Source organism: Vicugna pacos, chromosome 16 (genome assembly GCF_048564905.1).
Source record: "Vicugna pacos chromosome 16, VicPac4, whole genome shotgun sequence".
NCBI lineage: Eukaryota > Metazoa > Chordata > Mammalia > Artiodactyla > Camelidae > Vicugna > Vicugna pacos.
The window spans coordinates 58,456,303-58,477,203 of record NC_133002.1 but is presented as its reverse complement, the minus strand read 5'-3'; the positions used below and the strand labels follow the sequence as shown (position 1 = coordinate 58,477,203).

Sequence of the window (20,901 nt, the reverse complement as noted above, 5' to 3'; positions counted from 1 at the left end):
CATGCACACGCTGCACTGTCACACCACCAGGGCTTTATTCACATGGACCTTCTGGAACCCTCCATAAGCCCACGCGAGGCCCAGCCTCCAGCGCCCCAGGGCCCAGCCTCGGCGGGGCTATAGGTGTCAGGTCCTGGTGCGTGATCTCTAGAGTCTCATTTCTTGGACAATTCCAATGAACAACCCACCCCTCTTCTCTCCAGCTCCAAAGGCTGGCACTCCGGGAACTTCCTGTGACTTCTGCAGCAGCTCTGGCATCTCCAGTGCAGGTAGGAGGTGCTGGGGCCGGGGTAGGGGTGGGGGTTGCCAGAAGTTGCCATTTTCTACTGACTGCTGTCCCTCTCTTGCTGGTACATCCTCTGCTCCCGGATGGCTTGTTCTAACAAGGGTAGATTCATTCCTTCCACACAAGTCAGCACCCGGGCCTTCACCATGGAGCCTCCATCTGAAAGACAAAGACACCAGGGCATTAGCAGTGTCAGCCACACACCCTGCAGACGCATCTCAGCGTCTACCCTCGACCTGTTCTCCGTCTTGAGTTTTCACAGAAGAGTCTGACAGGTCACAGCTAAGAAGGATGGTTTATGGGGATGCTGGCAATTTGTCTACTTGGGCCTCAGAACTGCGGGATCGCACATGCCTGGAACTTAAGGGGTAGCCTGAAAATTCCACTTCTCCAGGGAGGAGGCCCAGAAAGACATAGCCTCTACTTCCTTCCCTCTTTTGTCATCTTAATTCCTGCCACTTCTCTGTAGGTCCCAAGTGCCCAGAGTTGAGGAGGAGTCTCAGTCACCATCCTAGTTCTCCAATTGTACCAAGGGAAGGGCCCCTTGGCATCCTGGGGCCCATGGGCATTGGAAATAGAGGCCAAGAGAACTCTACTTTTAATCAATCCAAGGGGATAGTCTGGCTTTATAGGGGCAAGTCACCCCACCCTAGACAAGGGGCTGGGGACGCCACTAGCAGGTGATGGGTGACCTGATGGAAAGGTTAGTCAATGTTCAGGTAACACCAAACAGGAAAGATATCTGGGGTTTGCCCTAATAGGGTTTTGTGTGTTTGCTTTTGTTTTTGTTTTCACTATGTACTCTCTGCTCTCTGGGCAGGTCAATGAGTCCAGAGTCCTAGGACATTACCCTGTCTTCTTCTGATGCCGTTTTGAGTTAGAGGTTCTCTCTGGTTAAAGTCTGTGCCTCGCCTCCCCTCCGGTCTAGGCCACTTTACTGCTTTAACACAGCCTGGGGGCAGAATTCAGAGTGTCGGACTATCTAGATTCCAGCCTTCAACACAGGAAGATGAACTAGTCTGAAACACAAAGTTGCCTAAACTTTATTTGGCACTGAAAGGCCCAGACCTCTTCTTGTGACATATGTGGCCCTGAACAGTTTTCACAGAGCAGCTGCCCGTGTTCACGACGACACAGGGAGAGCAGGGACCAAATCAGAGAGCTTGAGTTCGCAGCTAAAAATCTCAAAGTACGCATGTAGGTCAAATATTTCCAAAGTTCCTGTATGATGACTTTCTTAGTTATTTGACTTAATTTCACAGAACTTTCCTCACAGGAACACCTGTTAGCTCCTTCCACCCCTCAGCCTGGGGAAACCCTCCCTTCGAGATACAGAGTGTGGAATGTGTCGTTTCTCCCTGTGAATGGAAAAAAAAAGTTCTAAAGATGGAAGTGAGCTTTAGAAATATGATGATCAGAAGGACAAACTGGGCAATTCTGTTAGTCCAACTGCAAAAGGTCTGTGTAAATGGAATAAAAGAACAGCATCTGAAGACATGCTGCAGGGGAGGGAGCAAGGAGCTTCTGAACCCGGCAGCTAGAGAAATCTTCATTTCGGGGAATTTCTTCTTGTAAAGATGAAGAACTTGCAGTAAAGGAGGAGTGGCAGATATAAGAGCAGTTAGAAGGCAGCGGGTCGCCGTGTGAGAAGGAGAGAAGGAAGGGGTGTTAACGGAGCACAGACCTTCTTTTAGGAAGTTTGACTGTGACAGGAAGGAGGGTCATAGCTAGGTAGGGACACAGAGCTGAAGCTGACCTTATTATTGTTACTATTATTTTAATAGAGAAGAGGCCTGAGTGCTTTAGATGCTAATAGGGATGAACAGGTGGCAACAAGTTAAGGATTCAGCTGAGAAAGCAAAGCCCCTGCAGGAGGGCCAGCGTGCATCACAGCACAGTGGCTGCGGCCCAGGCAAGGCAGAAGGGGCCTTCCTCCCTCCCAGACTGGAGGAAAGGAGTTACTGATTTTAGGAGGACGGACTGCTGCTGTGGCCTCAATTTCTCCTGGGATGTATGAGGTGAGGTAATTTGCTGGAAAGGACAGGGGAGGTGGTGATGGAGGAGTCCTGGGTGACAGGTGAATGCCTGAAAGAGCTGCTGCGGACGGGGAAGGAGAGATGGGGAGGGGAGATTGGCCAGGACACGTGGAAGGATTTCTAGGCAGCGTGTTGGGCTCCGATGAGAGACCTCGAAACCACTGTGCTAGGGATCCCCGGAGCTCTGTGAACTTTCTCCATCAAAAGGCGGCTGGGACCTGAGGGTGGAAGTTGAGATTTCATCAGGGAGGAGGGATGGAAGGCAAGGGGCCGGAACTCCTGTCAGGAAAGTGGTTGAACCGATAGTGAGGTCCAGCTGGAGGGGAGAGAAGGTGGGAGAAAACGGCAGAGTTCAAAGTGTGGGTGACGAGGCAGAGGGCAGAAAGATACTGAGGGTGGAACCGCCTGGTTTCAGGTGGCAGGATTGGGACAGCTTTGGGTGTGGGAAGCAGCACTGGAGCAGGGGTGCCCGATGGCAGAACCGGTCGCTGCAGAAGATGGAGGAGTGCAGTGACAAACTTGCAGAGCAGGTAGGATTCTGGCACCACGTCTGGTTTCTGTGATCTGCAGGGCTTGGGAGGCACCACGTGGGAGGGTGGGAGGGGAACCACTTGGGGTGTGGGGGTCCAGGTTACAGGCAAGTCTCACAGGAAGGTGGCTTGAGGATGCAGGAGCAAAGGTTCAAAAGGACACAAAACAGCAGTCAGGTGGACGAAAACCACAAGAGGTGGGATTTATGGTGAGTGCTCAGAGGCAGCCTCTTGCTGTAGGCGAGTAACCTACAGCCTGGGATTCCATGCAGGACCCCGGGGCAGAGCTGGAGAGAGGCTGTGTCCCTGTCACCTTCACCTTAATCCACCTTAATCGTGGACAGAACGCCCTCAGTCCTCTGCTTGGTGTCCCAGCCAGCTAGCAGTTTGAGCACATGGCTGGCATTTTTTCTCCTTTGTGTGCAAAAATTTCAGCATGATGAGTTGCGGTTTGTCGGTCCAGAACTGCCAACCTTGCCACAGGACAGGATCCGTGCCCTTTGTGTCTCCACAGGACTTTGGGCCTGTCCGGGGACCAGACATGCCACCCCAGGCTGGAGGTCAGAGGCCACTTGCAAGCTCAGCCCGCACACTGCCCTCCCTCCTCATCATGGTCTTTCCTTCCTCCTGTCGGCTGCAAATGATCTGCATGTATTTTTTTACAGATTAGAAACTTGATGGGAAAAATTTTTAAGATAGAAAAAAAATATAGAATGTGATGACAATATTGAGTAGCAGTAAACTAACCAGAGCCTAGGAAGAATGCTGCTGATCTGAGGCTTGATTATTGAGTGCAGTTTTTTTTTGCGAGGTGGGCAAGAGTACTTCAGAGCGGTACTGTCTGTGCCTTCCCCCTGCCTCACAGCAGAGGGACGTGGTCGATCGGTCAGCTTTTTGTAACGTTTGGTCCATCGGGTGGGGCAGGCCTGGTCCCCACAACGCAACATTCCCGGGGAGCTTCCACCTAGTGGTTTTAGCAACCGGCGATAATGATCGTTTGCCTGGATTTATTATTTCCTCAGGGCTTTTAAAGTGGTAACTTTGGAGTGCAATCATTTCTCCTGCGTTTATTCACTGGGATTCTCCTCTAAAGAACCTGCCCTCGTCCAACCATTTGGTGTCCCCGAAATACAATCCATTCAGAAAAAAGGCAGGATAAACTCAAGGGAAGGAGCACGTTTAATGCACCAGGAGGAAGCAGTCAGCTAATTCCGGACCCAAGTTCTCCAATAAATGGCATTTAAAAAAACAAAGGAAAAAAGGAAGCCAGAACTGTTATTGGGATGTGTAACTCAAATGCAGTGTATGGACATTTTTTTGCATCTTGCTTTTTTTTTGAGGAGGGAGGTAGTTAGGTTTATTTTAATGGAGGTCCTGGGGATTGAACCCAGAACCTCATGCATGCTAAGCACACTCTACCACTCAGCTATGCCCTCTCCTCTTGCTTTTAAATGAACCAAAATTGTAAAAAGCCATTTGGGGGGTAAGGGGAGCATGAACACGTACAAGGTACGTATTAGATTATATTAAAGAACAGCTATTAATTTTGTTGGCCATGATTGTGGTATCATTAGAGATACATATTGAGGTATTTATGGGTAAATGAAACATCAGATTTGCTCTAACGTACACCAGCAAAGTAAGTAAGTAAATGTGGGCAGTGATGACACAGAACTGGGGAATGTGGGTCATGCAGAATCCAGGTGGTGAGTACGTGGTGGGTCAATCCACCATTCCATGTATATGCATGTTTGATCTGAAAACATTAAATTAAAAAAACTGTATGTGCTGAATTTATACTTAAGTTTTTTCCATTTTTTTTCCCATAAATAATTCTAAATGTCCACTCCGGGTCCTGCCCTGGTCTTGGCCCACTGTCCCATCTTAGTTTCAACCCTTATCTGCATCTGTAATCAGGCCTTTGAGTTCCAGATGCTGGGCAGTCGGTGCCTGAGAGCCTCCAGGACTCACTGTGGCGGCAGGAGTGTGGGACAGAGCATCAGGTGATCTGGGCTGCAGTCACAGTGGAAATCATTTCTTCATAGGCCCTTTGTACCTGTTTGCACCAGTCCGCCCCATACCTCTCTCAAATAGATTATGAGGGCAGGAACTTTGAGCTCAAAGGCTTAAGCCTGAATAAAGATTAACTTTTATTAAATCAGATATAATTAAAATAAGCCCCATTTAATTACTTTTTCCTAGTGCCTTTCATCTAGAGTTAAAATTCACTGCCACTGAAAGTAGGTTGGTAGTGTAAATCAGGAAACATAAATATTCTTATCCTTTAATGCAGTAATTCTACTTTTAGGAAACTACTTTAAAGAAATAATCAGAAAATGGACAAAGATTAGTACATGAGGCTATTAACTGCAGCATGTTAATTTTTTTTTTTAATCTTTCTTTTTTTATGGAGGTACTGGGGATTGAACCCAGGACCTCAGGGCATGCTAAGCACACACTCTGCCACCACCCATTTTTAATATGTATCTAGACAGATAGGTATTTTTAAACTTTTTTCCCCCTCTGGCTATAAAGCAATAAGTTTTCAATGTAAAATGCTAATAAAAGTATATGGAATCTCACAATCCCATCACCCAGAAATAATTATTATTAACATTTTGGTAAATAATATTTCAAAATGTTATGCATATAAAAATGTTTACTTAACCAAAAATGAGATCATGTGAAACACAGTTTTGTACATTGCTTTTTCTTTAGTAAGACGCTGTGAACATCTTTTCATGTCAATCGATATACATTTATAACATTTTTAATGGCTGTATTATATTCTCCTGACTGAATATCCCATGGTTTCTTTAACCAATAACTGTACAGTGTACTTGTAAGAGCAAAAGACGGGAGAAATACAAGCATCTAATGGTTGTGTGAATTAGGGTACACATCTAATCTATAAAATATTATAGAGCCATTAAATACTGTGTCTAGAAAAATTTAAAGACACAGGGAAATGCTTACACTATATGTATGTATGTATCACATTACATAATGTTAAACCAAAATAACCAGATACAACACTGTATAGTATGGCATCAGCCGTGTGAAGGACAATGGCACAGAGATGGCCAGAGAGGGAGGGCAAAGGATCAGACAACCTAGGTTTGTGTTTGTTTTTGGTTTTTTGTTTGGTTTTCCAGACTACCTAGGTTTTAAAGAGCAATCTTCAACCTTTGATGCCACAGAGATTCTCCCAGGTTGCTTTGGTTCCTTCCCTTGTGTTTCATATCTCTTAACCTAACTTCCTGGCTTGTTATTCCAGCCCCATCCTCTCTGAGCCTTGGTTTTCTCATCTATGAAATAGCCCTAAGACAACTCAGGTTAAGGGCTGGTGACCAGATTCAAAGAGACCGAGGACCAGGCCTGGCATGGTGCAGACCTTTAGGAATTAGTGATTTCTCTCTCCCCTTTCTCGCTTCCCTGTGCCAGATCTGCTGTGAGTGCAATCATGTGTTTTCCATGAGTCCCTGAAATCGGGGGCTGACGTGGAAAAAATGTGAACCCCAAAGAGGGACTCCTGCTGGGTCAGAAGCCAGGCCCAGGCACCCGAAAGACTGCCCCACTGAGGACCCAGAGTGAAAAAGGGTGTGTGAGGCCAAGACTTACCCCTCTGGTGCTCAAGCTCCCCAAGGACAGTGTAGAGAGAGCCCATCTGGGCTTGGAATGGTTCCACCAACTTGGTACAGACGAGGATCCGGTGCTGGTCAGATCCGTGCTGAGCCGTAAGGGTCACTCGGGACTGGGTCATGTCATAGCTGTGCAACCTGGAGGCCAGGGAAGATGGGATCATGTTTATCTGCAAACAGAGCCACCACAAAGTTCAAAAGGCTCTGCGAGGCCAGTAACTCCATAGGAAAATGTGCACCCTCACTTGAACCAGAGAAATTTAAATGGTAGCAACAGAAAATGTTTTTTCTCAGTCTACATAACTGAGATATAAATCACACGCATTAAAAGGCACCTGTTCAATGAGTGCTGATGAAAGTACATGCCGTGCAACCACACAGCAGTCAAGCTTTGGTACATTTCCATCACCCCGAAGGTTCCCTTGTGCCCCTTTGAACTCAGTCTGCCCATCGCCCACCCTAGGCAACCACTGATCTGCCTTTGGTCTCCATAGATGAGTTTTCCTACTCAAGCACCTCATATAAGTAGAATCATAACAGCACATATTTTTCTGTGTCTATCTTATTTCATTCCACATAAAGGTTTTTAGGACCCATTTATGTTGTTGGGTAAATCAGTAGTTTGTTCCTTTTTGTTGCTCAGTAGCACTCTGTTGAATGGATAAACAAATTATCATTATCCACTCACCAGCTGATCTGGTCTGCTTCCAGATGTCATTATGAATAAACAGGTATGAACTTTAACATACAAGTGTATTCATTTCTCTTGGGTGAATACCCAAGTGGAATATCTGGGTCATATGGTCAATCTGTCTGTTTAAAGGAAACCGCCAAATTGCTCTTCAAAGTGGTTGTGCCGTTTTACTTTCCTACCAGTAAGTAACGTATGAGGGGTTCTAGTTATTCCACACCGTTCTCGGCACTTGATATGGTCAGTCTTTTTAATTTTAGCCACCATAGTGGGCACGAAATACTCAATCATTGTGGTTTTAATTTGTATTTCCCTAATGACTCATCATGTTGAAAAAAATTTCATGTGCTTATCTGCCATCTGTGTATCTTCTTGGGCTGTGTCTGTTCAAATATTGTGTGTTTCTGTGTGTTCAAATCTTTTACCCATTTTAATTTTGGGGAGGCAGGGTAATTAGGCTTGTTTATTTACTTTTAGAGGTGGTGCTGGGGATTGAGCCCAGAACCTTGTGCATGCTAAGCATGTGCTCTAGTGTTTGAGCTATATCCTCCCCCACTTTAAAATTAAGTTCTTTGTTTTCCTATTATTGAGTTGTATGAGTCATTTGTATATTCTAGATACAAATTATTTGTTGAATGTACATAACATATAATACACACACACTTATTTCCTCCCAGTTTGTGGCTTGCCTCTTAATCATTTTTTTTTTAATTTTTATTTTTTTGGGTTTTTTTGAGGAGGGTACATAATTAGGTTTATTTACTTATTTGTTTATTTTTAATGGAGGTACTGGGGATCAAACCCAGGACTTCATGCATGCTAAGCAGACACTCTACCACTGAGCTATACCCTCAGCCCTGCCTTTTAATTTTCTTAATGGTAACTTTTCATGAAAAGCTTTTAATTTTGTTGAAGTCCACTTTATTCATTATTTTTCTTTCATGGTTTTTGCTTTCTGAGTCTAAGAAATCTTTGCCTACCTCAAGGTTGTGAAGATTTTCTCGTGTTTTCTTTTGAACATTTTATAGTTTTAGCTTGTACATCTATAATCCAGTTCAAATGATTTTTGTGTCTATGTGCTGTGGGGTGGGGATCAAGGTTTTTTTTCACCCCCGTAAGAATATTCAGTAGTTCCCGCACCATTTGTTGAAATGACTGTCTTTGCCCCACTCAATTATACTGATGTCTGCTGAAAATTAATATATTTGGGTTAAATAAAAAGACTGTGGTTGGGGTGGGGGGTATAGCTCAGTTGGTGGAGCGCACACTGAGCATGCACAAGGTACTTGGTTTGATTCTCAGTAGTTCCATGTGAAAAAGAAAAAGGAAAAAAAAGAAAAAGACTGTGGTTAAATGATGGTATATCTACACGCGATGAAATAAAGTGGATCTATTTAAAGTGATGATACTGATCTACATATTTGGCCTGGAACTAGGTCTACTGTACACACTTAAATGGTACCATAATAGGATCTTAGCTAGGTTACAGTATTTCTATATGTACGTGTATATGTGTGTGTGTGTGTGTGTGTGTGACTCTAAGATGGTCCCAGTGATGCTTATCCCCCTGGTATTCACATTCTTGTGTAGTCCCCCTGTCACCTGGACCAGCAGTGACCTGTGTAACCAACAGAACATTGCAGAAATGTAACTTCCTAGAGGTTAGGTCATTGACATTGTGGCTTTCTCTCTGCTCTCTCTGTTCAATCACTCGTTCTGAGGAAAGCCAGCTGCTGTGTTATGAAGACCCTCAAGCAGCCGTGTAGAAAAATCTGCGTTGTGAGGAACTGAGCCTTCTTGACAGCAGGCAGCAAAAACTGCGAAACATGTGAACGAGTGACCTTAGAATCAGACCCTCCAGGCCCAGGCCTGCCTTCAGATGTTGGCAGCCCTGGCCAACATCTTGACTGCAATCTTAAAAGTGAATCTGAGCCAGGGCCACCCAGCTAAGCCACTCTCAAATTCTGAGCCACAGTGAGTATGAAAAAATAAGCATTTATTATCATTTTAAGACGCTAAATTTTGAGGTGACTTGTTACACAGCAATAGGTGACTAACACAGTATATATGTATATACATATATTGTGTGTATATACACCCACCCACATATACATATATACATACACGCACACATGAGAAAGTGTATAATCACCAAAAGGTTAGCAGTGGGTGGTTGTCCAGACAGTGGGATTGTAGGTGACTTTTTTCTTGATTTCTTTACACCCTTATGGATTACCTACAGTTTTTACAATGAATACATATTAATTTTTTAGCATTTCAAAATAATTAGATAAAATTATAGTAAGACTTAAAATTTTAAATAATTAAAAATATATATAAAACATAATAAACTTAAAATAAAATAGAAGGTGAAGGTGTAGCTCAGCAGTAGAGTGTATGCTGAGCATCCCTGAGGTACTAGGTTCAATCCCCAATACCTCCATTAAAAAAATGAATAACCTAATTACCTCCCCTACAAAAATATGAAAAAAAATAAATTAGTTAAATGAAATAAAATTAAAATATAAAAAAATTTAAATAATTTTAAAAATAAATTAAAACAGGGGGAGGGCATAGCTCAAGCGGTAGAGTACATGCTTAGCATGCATGAAGTTCTGGGTTCAATCCCCAGTACTTCCTCTAAGAATAAATAAATAAACAAGCCTAATTACCTCCTCCCACACCCCAAAATTAAAATATAAGTTTTAAAAATAAATTTTTAAAATATTTCAATTTTTAAAAAGATTATTTTAATTTTTTAAACACCCCCCTACCATGTGAGAAAACAACCATTCTCACCTGCCGTACGTTCTCAGAGTGTCCCCATCAGGAACTTGGCCGGTACTGACCTCCCAGGGGAGGTAATAGATCCCAGGTTTGGGTAGCATCGTTGCTCCTGTAACCAGGTTGAGATGGAGAGTTGAGACGGATTTTTGAAGAGCCCTGACAAACCAAGCTAACCACCAGATGGAGATTAACAGACGCCCGAGACCAGCAACATCTGAAAAGCTAGTCCCAGGGGTGGTGTTTTAAAATTTTTGTAGATTTTTTTGATAGATTATGCATTCACATCTTTTAAAGAACAAAACAATATACTAAAGATCTATGTGGAGATGCACTGTTCCCACTCCAATTCCCATGTAGCCCATTCCCTTCCTTTTTTTTTTTTTAATTGAAGTACAGTCAATTACAATGTGTCAATTTCTGGTGTAGAGCACAATGTCCCAGTCATGTATATACATACATATATTTGTTTTCATATTTTTTCATTAAAGTTTATTACAAGGTACTGAACATAGTTCCCTGTACTATACAGAAAAAAACTTTTTTAAAATCTATTTTATATATAAGGGCTAACATTTTTAAATTTCAAACTCCCAAATTTATCCCTTCCCACCCCCCCATTCCCTTCCTGATCCCTTAAAGCAGGGGTCCGTAAAAAGGCAGACAGTAACATAGGATCTCTGTCACGACCACTTGGCTTTGCCATCATAGGAGGAAAACTCTCACAAACAATACGTACCGGATGAGCATACCTTATTTCCTTCAGACTTCATTTACAAAAACAAGTAATGAGCTGGATTGGCCTAATGTTTGCCAACTCCCGCCCAAGAGGAAATCATTTTCACAAATTTCTGTTTATTCTTTCATATTGCAAATAAAACCAAACAGGAGTATATATTAATTTTCCCTCTATAGTATACATATTATTCTTATTTTTTTCATTTACTATATTTGACACTCTTTCATAGTTGTACATTAAGGGAGTCTTCATGTTTTTTAAAATAAACTTTTTATTTTAGAATAGTTTGAATATATTAAAAAAAACTATAAAGATAGTACAGAGGATTCCTATATACATCACACCCAGTTTTCCTTATAATTAATATCTTACATTTGTTACAATTAATAAACCTGTATCAATATGTTATTTTAACTGAACTCCATACTTGATTTGGACTTCATCGGTTTTCCCCTGACGTTCCCTTTCTGCTCCAGGATCTTCTCCAGGATTCCAAATTACATTTACTTATCATGTCTCCTTAAGCTCCTCTGGCTGTGACAGTTTCTCAGACTTCCCATGTTTTTTGATGACCTTGACAGCTTTGAGGTATATTGCTCAAGTATTTTGCAGAATGACCTTCAGTTTGGGTTTGTCTGATGTCTTTCCACAGTTAGACTGTGGTGATATGTTTATGTTAATTATTAAAAAAAAAAGAAAAATAGACTGGTTAAGTAAGTTAAATGTAATAACAATGCAATGGAACATTCAGCGGGCTTTTTAAGAAGATGAGGCATTAAAGGTACTTATAGGACAAGAGCTCTAAGGTATACTATCGGGGGAAAAAATAAGGAGCAGGTGTGTACACATAATATGTAGCTTTGTGTGCACGCATGTGTGAGAAAGAACATGCCAGAACAAGAGGAGCCATGTGTGGAAAATGTTAGAGCACTGGAGATGCAGGAATAATTGTTCAAAGACAAAGGAATCCGGAAGGTGATTCTGGTTGAAGGACTTCAACTATTTCTGGGTAGGACAAGCAAGTGGTGATATGAACAAAGAAAACGGTAATTAAATAACCTTAAGTAAGATCCTCACAGAAACCAAATGACACAGCTCAAGTCCACAAGTTTAATGTAACCTAGAATCTTGCACAATTGTTTGCAATATCCCCTAATGAAGAGGTCACTGGGCTGGGCTGTTCATTTCACTATAGCGTGCCCAGAACTAGTTTGGCCAGTGCAGTGCAGAAGCAACTGGCCAAAGCCCAGTCCTCTTCCTCTGAGTGCAGAGGTCCCTCATTGCTGCAACCAGGAGCAGAGCCATCTGGTCACCAGAAGAGAGCCCCCTGATCATCTCTGGCATGAGAGGGAAGCAAAAAACAAAATAAAACCCCAAAAAACAGCCAAGAGAAGAAAAAAATGTAGTGGTTGCGGTTTTGGCTAACTGGGACAATCCCATCCAATCCAGCAAACCACTGAAACTTTAGAATCTTTTTTACAGTAATTTTTCTACTCTTAAGTACCACATATAAGTTAAGCTATAAGTAAGTATGTCATTAAACTTATTTTTATTTTTTTAAAGTACCACGCAGTAGCGTTGACTGTTCGGCAGAGGTATACTCTTGTAAATTTTAACCTCAATTTCTTCTGCAAACAAAAATTGCTATGTGTTTATTAAGACAGTTCTGTTAATTTGAATAAGCATAACTGGGGAGAGGGTATAGCTCAGTTGCAGAGTGCGTGCTTAGCATGCATGAGGTCCTGGGTTCAATCCTTAGTACCTCCATTAAAAATAAATAAATAAGTAAATAAACCTAATTACCTCCCCCCTAAAAAAAATTCAGATAAATAAGTATAGCTGACACCATAAACCATTATCCATATATTACTACCCATTCGATTCTGAGAAGATTATACTAGGATTAGGCTTCTCTTGTGACTCAACTGGATTTCAGATACTCTCTTTATAAAGTCTGAGTAATTCTACGACCTGTACTTTGTTCGAGCCTTGCCCTTTCATTCCACAAGGTGAAATATCCACTTCTGGGAGAAAAATCCATGACAGGAAACAAGAGATATATTCTCTTTTTTAACAACTGGGATGAGTGAAAATACTGTCCAGCAAGAATGGTGAACCAATCTTGATTGCTTCTTTCATTTTTTTCTGAAGCAACTGCCAAGATTTCTCTAGCAGGATCGAAAACTCAGACAAGTAATACTTGGTTTGTAACTTCCATGCCCCACTCTCCCAGCACCTCTGCACAGTCACCAACCCATTAAACATTAATTAGTGTTTTTAAAGTTACATAGCTGTAGTGTAGTCTAGATTACACAATGGATCTTCAACATGAAAACTCAAGTTATTCCCCAAGATTTGAACTATAGCTTCAAAAGATCCTATCACATGGGAATTATTACAAATTTTAAATGTAATTTCAACAAAATGAATTTTACAGTAACCAGATAAAATGGTTATTTTACGATGCCTTTAGAAGTTTTGTAATCACCAGAGGAAAAATGAATTCAGGGAAGAATTATCAATGGATGCTGAAAGTCTTGGGTAAAACTTGATGAAGAACATGATATTTACATGGTCTCAACACTATCTCCCCCCAGATTACTTATTAATTACAAAGGAGAAAAATGGTCCACTTCACAGTGAAGAAAATTAGCAAATACAGCCTTCATGTACCTCCTGGATGTGATGCACTGAGGATACATTTTTCTCTGTGATATTCCTGTAAAAAGTGCATAATCTGAATCTAATTACGAAGAAATATCAGACAAATCTGAATTGAGGGACAGTCTACAAAACAACTGCTTTGTATACTCTAAAAGTATCAAAGTTACAGAAGATGAAGAAATTGCCCCAGTTAAATGAGGCTCAAGTGATAGAACAACTGTTATGGGTGGAATTGTGTCCCCTCTAAAAAAGATACATTTAAGTCCTAACCCCCAGGACCTCAGAATGTAACTTTATCTAGAGATAGGATCTTTGAAGAGGTAACTAAGTTAAATGAGGTCATTAGGGTGGACCCTAATCCAATATGATTAGTGTCCTTATGAAAACGGGAACGTTTGGACAGACAGACATGCACACATGGAGAAGGCCAGGTGAAGATGAAGGCAAAGATTAGGGTGACATGCATACAAGCCAAGGAACACCAAAGATTGCCAGAAAACTATCAGAAGCTAAGAGAGAAGCATGGAGCAGATTCTCACTCACCCACAGCCCTGGAAGGAACTAACCCTGTTCATACCTTGACCTTGGACTTCTGGCCTCCAGAACTAAGAGACAACAGACTTCTGTTGTTTAAGACACCCACTCTGTGATGCTCTGTCATGGCAGTTCTAGCAAACTAACATAACTAAACAGAATTCCTGATCCTGGATTGGATCTTGGTTGGGAGAAAAAATTATGATAAAGGATTTTATTGGACAATAGTAAGTCCACAAAAAGGTTTGTAGATTAGGTAATAGTATTGTATTAATGTTAAATCTCCTTAATTTGATCATTTCTGACTTCCTCTTCTCTTTGTCCATTTAGGTGGGTCTTTGGGAGGGAGAGGAAACAGGCACAAGAAGAGGTTTTGGGCAGTTGGGGAGGGGGTAATTAGGTGTATTTACTTATTTATTTTTATTTAATGGAGGTACTGGGGATCAAACCCAGGACCTCATGCATGGTAAGCAGACACTCTACCACTGACCTATAGCTTCAGCCTCCTTTTTTGTTTTTAGGAATATTATTATTTATTGAATGGATGAATATATTCATGAAGAAGAGAGTGAAAACCCAAACCATCTACCCCCACACTCAGCCTGGACAAACAGAACCCAAACCACATCTTATTGCCCACATTAACTTGACTCTGTGATGCTATGTCTTCATTAACATTTTTTACTCTTCCTGATCCAGTCCAGGCAAATGGTTTGAACATCAACAGCCAGTCTGCTCACTGAGATTATCTGAATTCCCTTGCCTTACTGCTTCCACCAATTTGACTGTTGTGCAATGGTTTGTACCCAATCCTAAACAAACCCTGAACTGAAAGAACCATCTTAAATAGAACTTAATATTCTCAACAAATTCTAGCCTTAATTCTGAGGCATGGCCAAAGCTTTGCCAAGTAGTAGTCACCCTTACCTGTATAGGCAATCAACTCAAATTTGTTTTATCAACAGAATGCTAGTGATACCTGGAGAGCCAGCTTTTAACAAGAGGAATACATAGCTGCTAAACAGTTTAATGCCTGAGGGAATTAGAAAAAGCATCAGTTAACCAGTGACTTGCCCTGGTACACTGGAGCCTGAGACAAAAGGAACAATCAGTAATAATGATCCTGTCTCTATTTAAAATTTTGGTATTTTATTCATCGTGGATTTTCCTGCATTTTGATTTTTTAAATGTTTTATTAAAATAATAATCTTGATTAGTTTTTGGCGCTCCTTTTATTGTGTCTGTGTTACTAAAAATTGATGCAATAGGAAACTGACTACTATGTGTAGTTTTTTAAAAAACAGGATTTGTATGTTGTTTAAAGTTACAAAGGAAAATGAGAGATAAAGGAGACGTGTAGTATGCCATATCTTCATTACCATGGCATGAAGTCAAAAGGTAACTAAAATGGGCAAATCAAGAAACAGCATGTAAGAAAAAAAAAAAGAAACAGCATGTAAGTATTTCACTTAGCAATTTTTTTAGTAATCAAAACTAAAAACACAGATGGTTAAAATCGGCTGCCTCTGAGGATGGGGAACTTTTTCTTTTCACTACAAACCTTCCTATACCAGGTGTTTTTTCAAGTGTTCTTTTACTACTTTGAAGACGACGATAATTGTGAAAACAAGAAAGTCTGGATTCCAAGACCCCTGAACACACTCAGGTCCACCTCAAAGTACACACCCACTCCATTAACAGGCAGGCGCACACACAATCCCACACCCAGGTCCCCGCAGTCCACGCCTCTGGCAGCAAAGATGCCATTATCTGAACAAAAGATAGCCTGAGACATTCGCCATGTGACCTTTGTCTTCGTTCTTTTTTTCTCCAATCTTCGAGGGTTGCGGGAAACCCTACGGCCCGCCCCCTAGCAACTCCGCGCGGTCCACACGTTCACCACCCCCAGCCCGCGAGTCTCCTAACCTCTCTCATTTCCAGGAAAGCCTTAGCGCGCGGACCCGGAAGCGGCGGGGAGGGCGGGTCCATGGCGCAGGCGCCGTCCTCCCCAGCCTCGTCCCGCCCCTTCCCAATCCCTGGCCAACCTGTCCCGGCGTCCGGGGGCTTAAATTCCCTCTTTCCGCCTGGCGTGGTCACGTGACGAGGGAGGGCGGGTTACCAGGAGCGCTTCGCTTTGCCCCCAAGGCAATTTCTTGAGCTTCTTTTGGGGTCCCCTTCCCGGGGAGCTGCTCTGGCGGCCACCTGGCCGACAGCAGGCGACTCTCCCACCCCAGCACCCCCACCGGCGCCGCCTCCGCCTCGGTCGCGGGCGATCACGCGTGGAGGGGTCGCGGTGAAGGAGAAGGGCTGGGCCGGGGCGGGCCGAGGCGAGCGGGGGCGGGGACTCGCGCTGGCCTGGGGTGGCTCTTAGGGCCCGGCTCGCGCTGGCGGTGTGGACAGTCGTGGTCGCTGCAGCAGCCGCCGCCGTCTTCGCCTCCTCGGTCTCCCCTGCTTCTGCTGGCCGTCACCATGAACCAGGACCTGCGGAAGGAGCGGGCCGCCGCCAGCTTCAACCCGGAGCTGCTCACGCACGTCCTGGACGGCAGCCCCGAGAACACCCGGCGCCGCCGAGAGATTGGTGAGGGCGGCGAGCCGGGCTTCCTTCCTTCCCTGAGCAAAGCTGGAGACTCCCTCCGGGAGGAATCGGGGGGCCCTGTGAGGCGTAGGCCGCAGCCTCTGGCCCAGCTTTAGGGGAGATGGGACCCCTGCTTCCAGGGGCGGCTTGCGGCCGGGAAGGGAGGCGCGCCCATCTAGAGGGGAAATCTGTGCCAAAGTACTGAAACCAGCTGTGATCCAGGGAGCTGTAACGGAACCCTGAATTTCTGTCTTCCTTTTGATACCCTTTAACTCCCCTCTAGAGAACCTGATTCTGAAAGACCCAGACTTCCAGCATGAAGACTTGAACTTCCTCACTCGTAGCCAGCGTTACGAAGTGGCTGTTAGGAAGAGCGCCACCACGGTGGAGAAGATGAGGAAGTTTGGCATCGCAGACCCTGATGAAATCATGTGGTTTAAAAAGTAGGTATGCCTTAGCTTAGATCAAGTGCCTAAGCCCAGACTTTAAATCCGCAATCTGTGGTGGCCTTTTTCATCGTGTTTGGTGTTTGAAGACTCAAATTGGCATGTTTTTACACCATTTTAAAGTTATGTGTATGTGGAAAATGTTTACCTTTGCATTTAAGCTTTTTAAAGGCTTAAGTGACGTTTGTAGAAGGCTTTCAATGGAGATGCTGTAATTTTCATTCTCCAGAATTATACAGATTCGATCCAGACGTCTTAATTTTGAATGGTTTAAATGCAGAATGACTTTGCTCTTTGTAAGAAGGAGGCCTGCCAAATCCTGCCTGAATTCGGAAGGATTTTTTTCCGTTGCGAAAACCAAACACTTAAGTGTTCTGGAGCAGTAACAGATTGTATTTTCATATGGTAATATAGATCTTGCGTCTGAAATAATGGAAAATGTGGGTAAATGAAGAAGAACTTTATTCAAACCTCAGAATCAATGTGAAGTATTCTAAGAACCCAGCATTGTTGAATCTGGTGACAGTGTTTAAAAGGCTCTCATGTGTGTGTGAGACCTCGTAAAAACATACCTTAGTCCTACGGCTGAAAGGAGTATGTCCTTTTTTCAGACCATCTGCTTTTTGTTCTGTTTTTTAATTAGAAGTAAAACATTTTTTTTTGCCTTTATCTAAATAAACACTGTAAGAGTACGTGATCTTAGTACTCAGTTTCCTTTGGCCTCTAGCATACCTTAGGCTTCTCATTTTTTCCTGGACATTTCCTGTTTTAGGTGTCTACGTTTTAGAAAAATTCCAATATTTCCATCAATAAAGAGTAAATGAGGGGGGAGGGTGTAACTCAATGGTAGAGTACATACCTAGCTTGCATGCGGTCCTGGGTTCAATCCCTACTACCTCCATTAAAATTAAATAAATAAATAAATAAACCGAATACCCTCCTGCAAAAAAAAACAAAAACCAACAAACACAAACAAGAATAAATAATATGAATGGTGTATATTAAAGAGCCATTAAAAAATGAAACATGTTACAAGTTCTGCATTTATGTAGCAATAGTCATTGCTCCCTTTTACTACTCTACTGTCTCTAAGACATTTGGTATCTATTTTCAATTTAAGCAGGTTATTACTGTCAAGAGGAAATGATTTACTCTGACCCTTAGGACCACACTCAGAATTCCTTTCCATTTTACTTGTAAAAATGGGATTTATTTTTAGTAGCCCAAATCAGAATATTTACTAACTTCTGAATGCTTTTTTTTTTTTCTCAAGTTTGTAACTCAGGGCTGTGAGGATATTGAGGTAGAGTAACTCCTAGTGGATTCTGTTTCTGATTGACCTGAGTTGTGTTTGTGAACTTTATAAAATTAGTGATTTTACTCTTCCTTAAAACATGAAAGAGAAGGTGTGGGGTTTTGTGGGTTTTTTACTTTCTTTTATTGCGTTACAGTCATTTTACAATGTTGTGTCAATTTCCAGTGTAGAACACAATTTTTCAGTTATACATGAACATACATAGAGGAGGTGTATCTTGTTTTACCTTTAAGTGGCTGATGCAGTGTTTCTGAGTTGCTTAGAAGATTTCATAATCTATGGTGGTTCGTATTGTGTAACGTGACTCTAGCGAAGTCACAGTGAATTAAAACAAAGTCCTTGCTGTGAGTTAAAGATCAGTGGACACCAACCAGCTGTTTTGTGTGTCATTTTTTATGACACAGACCTTGCTGTTTGAGAAATACAAAGTACAGACCTTGGCACACCCTTTGACATCCTTCCAGTATTTCTGGGATATGACAGGGATACCCACTTATGTTAGAGAAGGTGCTTGACCCTTAGTCTTGGCAGTTACTGAACGCCATCCATTGTCACTCACACCCAAGTTGTATGTATCACTAACCGTTAACAGTGCTGTACCATTAATTGTGAGACGCACCGGATTTCTTAAATGCTAAAATTGCCGGGGAGGGAGAGAGGGATGCTGGAATTCATGAAATACAGTAATATTTCTCTTTCTGGGGATTTTGTGCATTTGTTGATCTCTTTTACATCCATTTCTCCTGTCACAAAGTAAAACTTATGAGACTCTTTTGAAGTTGACTGAAATATTAGTCAAGTACTTTGAGATTTCTCAACTTGAGCAGTGAAGAACTCTTTTCTCTGTTCCTCGAGAAAATAAGACCTTGCTGTCTGGGGAACATAAAAGTTGTTTTTCTGATCTCCTCTCCTGTAATTTTGTCTTTTAACTACACTGTTTGCTATGAAGAAGCTATAAAATGTTCTTAAAAGTAATTTAAAATTCCAATGAGAACCAGTCATGGTTTTTTTAATCGTCAGGTTTTTGTTTTTTGTTGTTGATCCTTTTTTCTATTTTTTATTTATTAAAAAGTTTATTTTGGGAAGGAGGTAATTAGGTTTATTTATTTATGTATTTGTGTACGTATTTATTTTTAATGGAGGTACTGGGGATTGAACCCAGGACCTCATGCATGCTAAGCATGCGTTTTACCATTCAGCTATACCCTCCACCAATCCTCCTTAATAAGTTTTTAAAGCTGGTTCCCTGAAAAGCATCTTCAGGAGGGGTTAAACATAACTTAAAAAGCAACCTCTCATGTTTTGTTCTTGAGTTGACTTGCAGGTGGCCTCAAAAAAGAACTCAGTATGTTTATTAAGAACATAAGTAATTGACAGTCTTTATTTTGTGTCACATATTTTTCCCTCTCAGCTTCCTAGAGTTAATTATTTTGTGCCATCATTATATAAACCCAGAGCCTCCTCCGTTCCCTCAAGGGAATGGGAGTATCATATTTTGCCACCACTTTCAGTACCTGAATTACTGCTTTTATTTCTCAGAAATACTTGTGGGTTCATTTCCTGTTTCAGTAAAGCATGGCTGTTGGGGAGTGCTGTGGTGCCTGTGCCCTTGAGAGACCAGCCTCTACATTTATCTCATTATCCCGCTTAAGTGAGATGAGTGTGCTTTGTGAAGTGCAGCAGCAGGAAGTGGCGGCCAGCCCGAGCTACTTGGAAGCTAACTCACCACTTCTGTTGCTGTGCCTCCCCCCGCCCTTGCCTTCTCTCTGTTCAGTTAAAATTAACATTTGATATTGGTGTAAAAATCATAGACCCTCAGGGTTAAAAAGCATTTTTGATGGTAGCTAGTCCAGGCAATCCTCAGAGGTTTGAATCTGTCCCCAGTACCCTTGAAAGGTGGGTTGGTTTCAGGGCCTCCCCAGAAGAGCACTGCAGCCTACACCCTGTTGCCCTTAATTCATGGTCTTTTTGTTGTGTAGGTCAGGATAAACTGGTGCTTCCTACCCTCTCCTTGAAAAGTCATGAAGGTCAGTTACATAACACTTATTTTGTACCTTAAACTCTTTATATAGACAGGAAAAAATGGACCCTTATAAAAGCTATAACACAGCGTAGCCAAGGCTGAGTAGTGTCTATAACGCATATTTTGACTATTTCACAAACTCTATGAGGAAACAGTTGAAGACTGAATTTCATTATGATTAGAGGTCCCTTAATCTGCAATAATGTTCAAAGATCATTTCTGATAGATTTTTAACACGCTAGTATTACCTACTTACCCATCTCTAAGCTCTGAAGACCTACAGAGATTGTGCTATGACCCCGGGGTGTATATGTACCACCCTGGACATTTGCTTCAGTTACTAGGGAAAGATAGTTTAAATTATTCTTCTTTAGGATGTTTTGTTAATAGCTCAACAGATAAGTGTTCCATAGAGTTTCTTTTGCTTTTCAAAACAAGTAAAACCTGAAAATAAAGCACAAACAAACACACTACCCCAAAAATCAAACCAACAAATAACATCAACAAAATAATAAGAGAGGTTTGAGGCTAAAACATGGGTAGAACTTGCTTCCTGGATTATGTATAAAACTCAGAATTCTGACCCTGAAATGATTAGGGGGAGAAGAGACACGGCTAGCTTCTGCTGTTGGTTTGT

At 42.1% G+C, this 20,901-nt stretch overlaps 2 protein-coding genes across 8 annotated transcripts in view; one reads left to right on the top strand and one right to left on the bottom strand.

Annotated features, from left to right (window-relative positions):
* Positions 1-13: 13 nt before the first annotated feature.
* TEN1 (TEN1 subunit of CST complex) lies at positions 14-17,347 on the bottom strand. 4 transcript variants are annotated; one of them, XM_072939614.1, is made up of 4 exons: positions 17,075-17,347; positions 9,984-10,080; positions 6,474-6,631; positions 14-445 (listed from the first exon to the last, which is right to left on the bottom strand). In XM_072939614.1, the coding sequence occupies exons 2-4, from the start codon at positions 10,070-10,072 to the stop codon at positions 324-326; spliced, it is 369 nt and encodes a 122-aa protein (XP_072795715.1). In that variant the 5' UTR covers positions 10,073-10,080; positions 17,075-17,347; the 3' UTR covers positions 14-323. The 4 variants fall into 4 exon arrangements, with proteins under 4 accessions (XP_072795715.1, XP_006199604.1, XP_072795714.1 ...); XM_006199542.4 differs by lacking the exon at positions 17,075-17,347 and adding an exon at positions 15,951-16,089; XM_072939613.1 differs by lacking the exon at positions 17,075-17,347 and adding an exon at positions 15,832-15,929.
* The window catches only part of ACOX1 (acyl-CoA oxidase 1), a 21,347-nt gene continuing 16,663 nt past the window's right edge, over positions 16,218-20,901 (top strand). The window contains exons 1-2 of one of the 4 annotated variants that reach the window (XM_006199400.4): positions 16,218-16,483; positions 16,764-16,923. In XM_006199400.4, the coding sequence (XP_006199462.1) occupies positions 16,375-16,483; positions 16,764-16,923 (269 nt within the window). In that variant the 5' untranslated portion in view covers positions 16,218-16,374. Of the gene's footprint in view, positions 16,484-16,763; positions 16,924-20,220; positions 20,269-20,901 lie in introns of those variants that run through there. The other 3 variants (XM_015235313.3, XM_006199401.4, XM_072939607.1) reach the window with 3 other exon arrangements.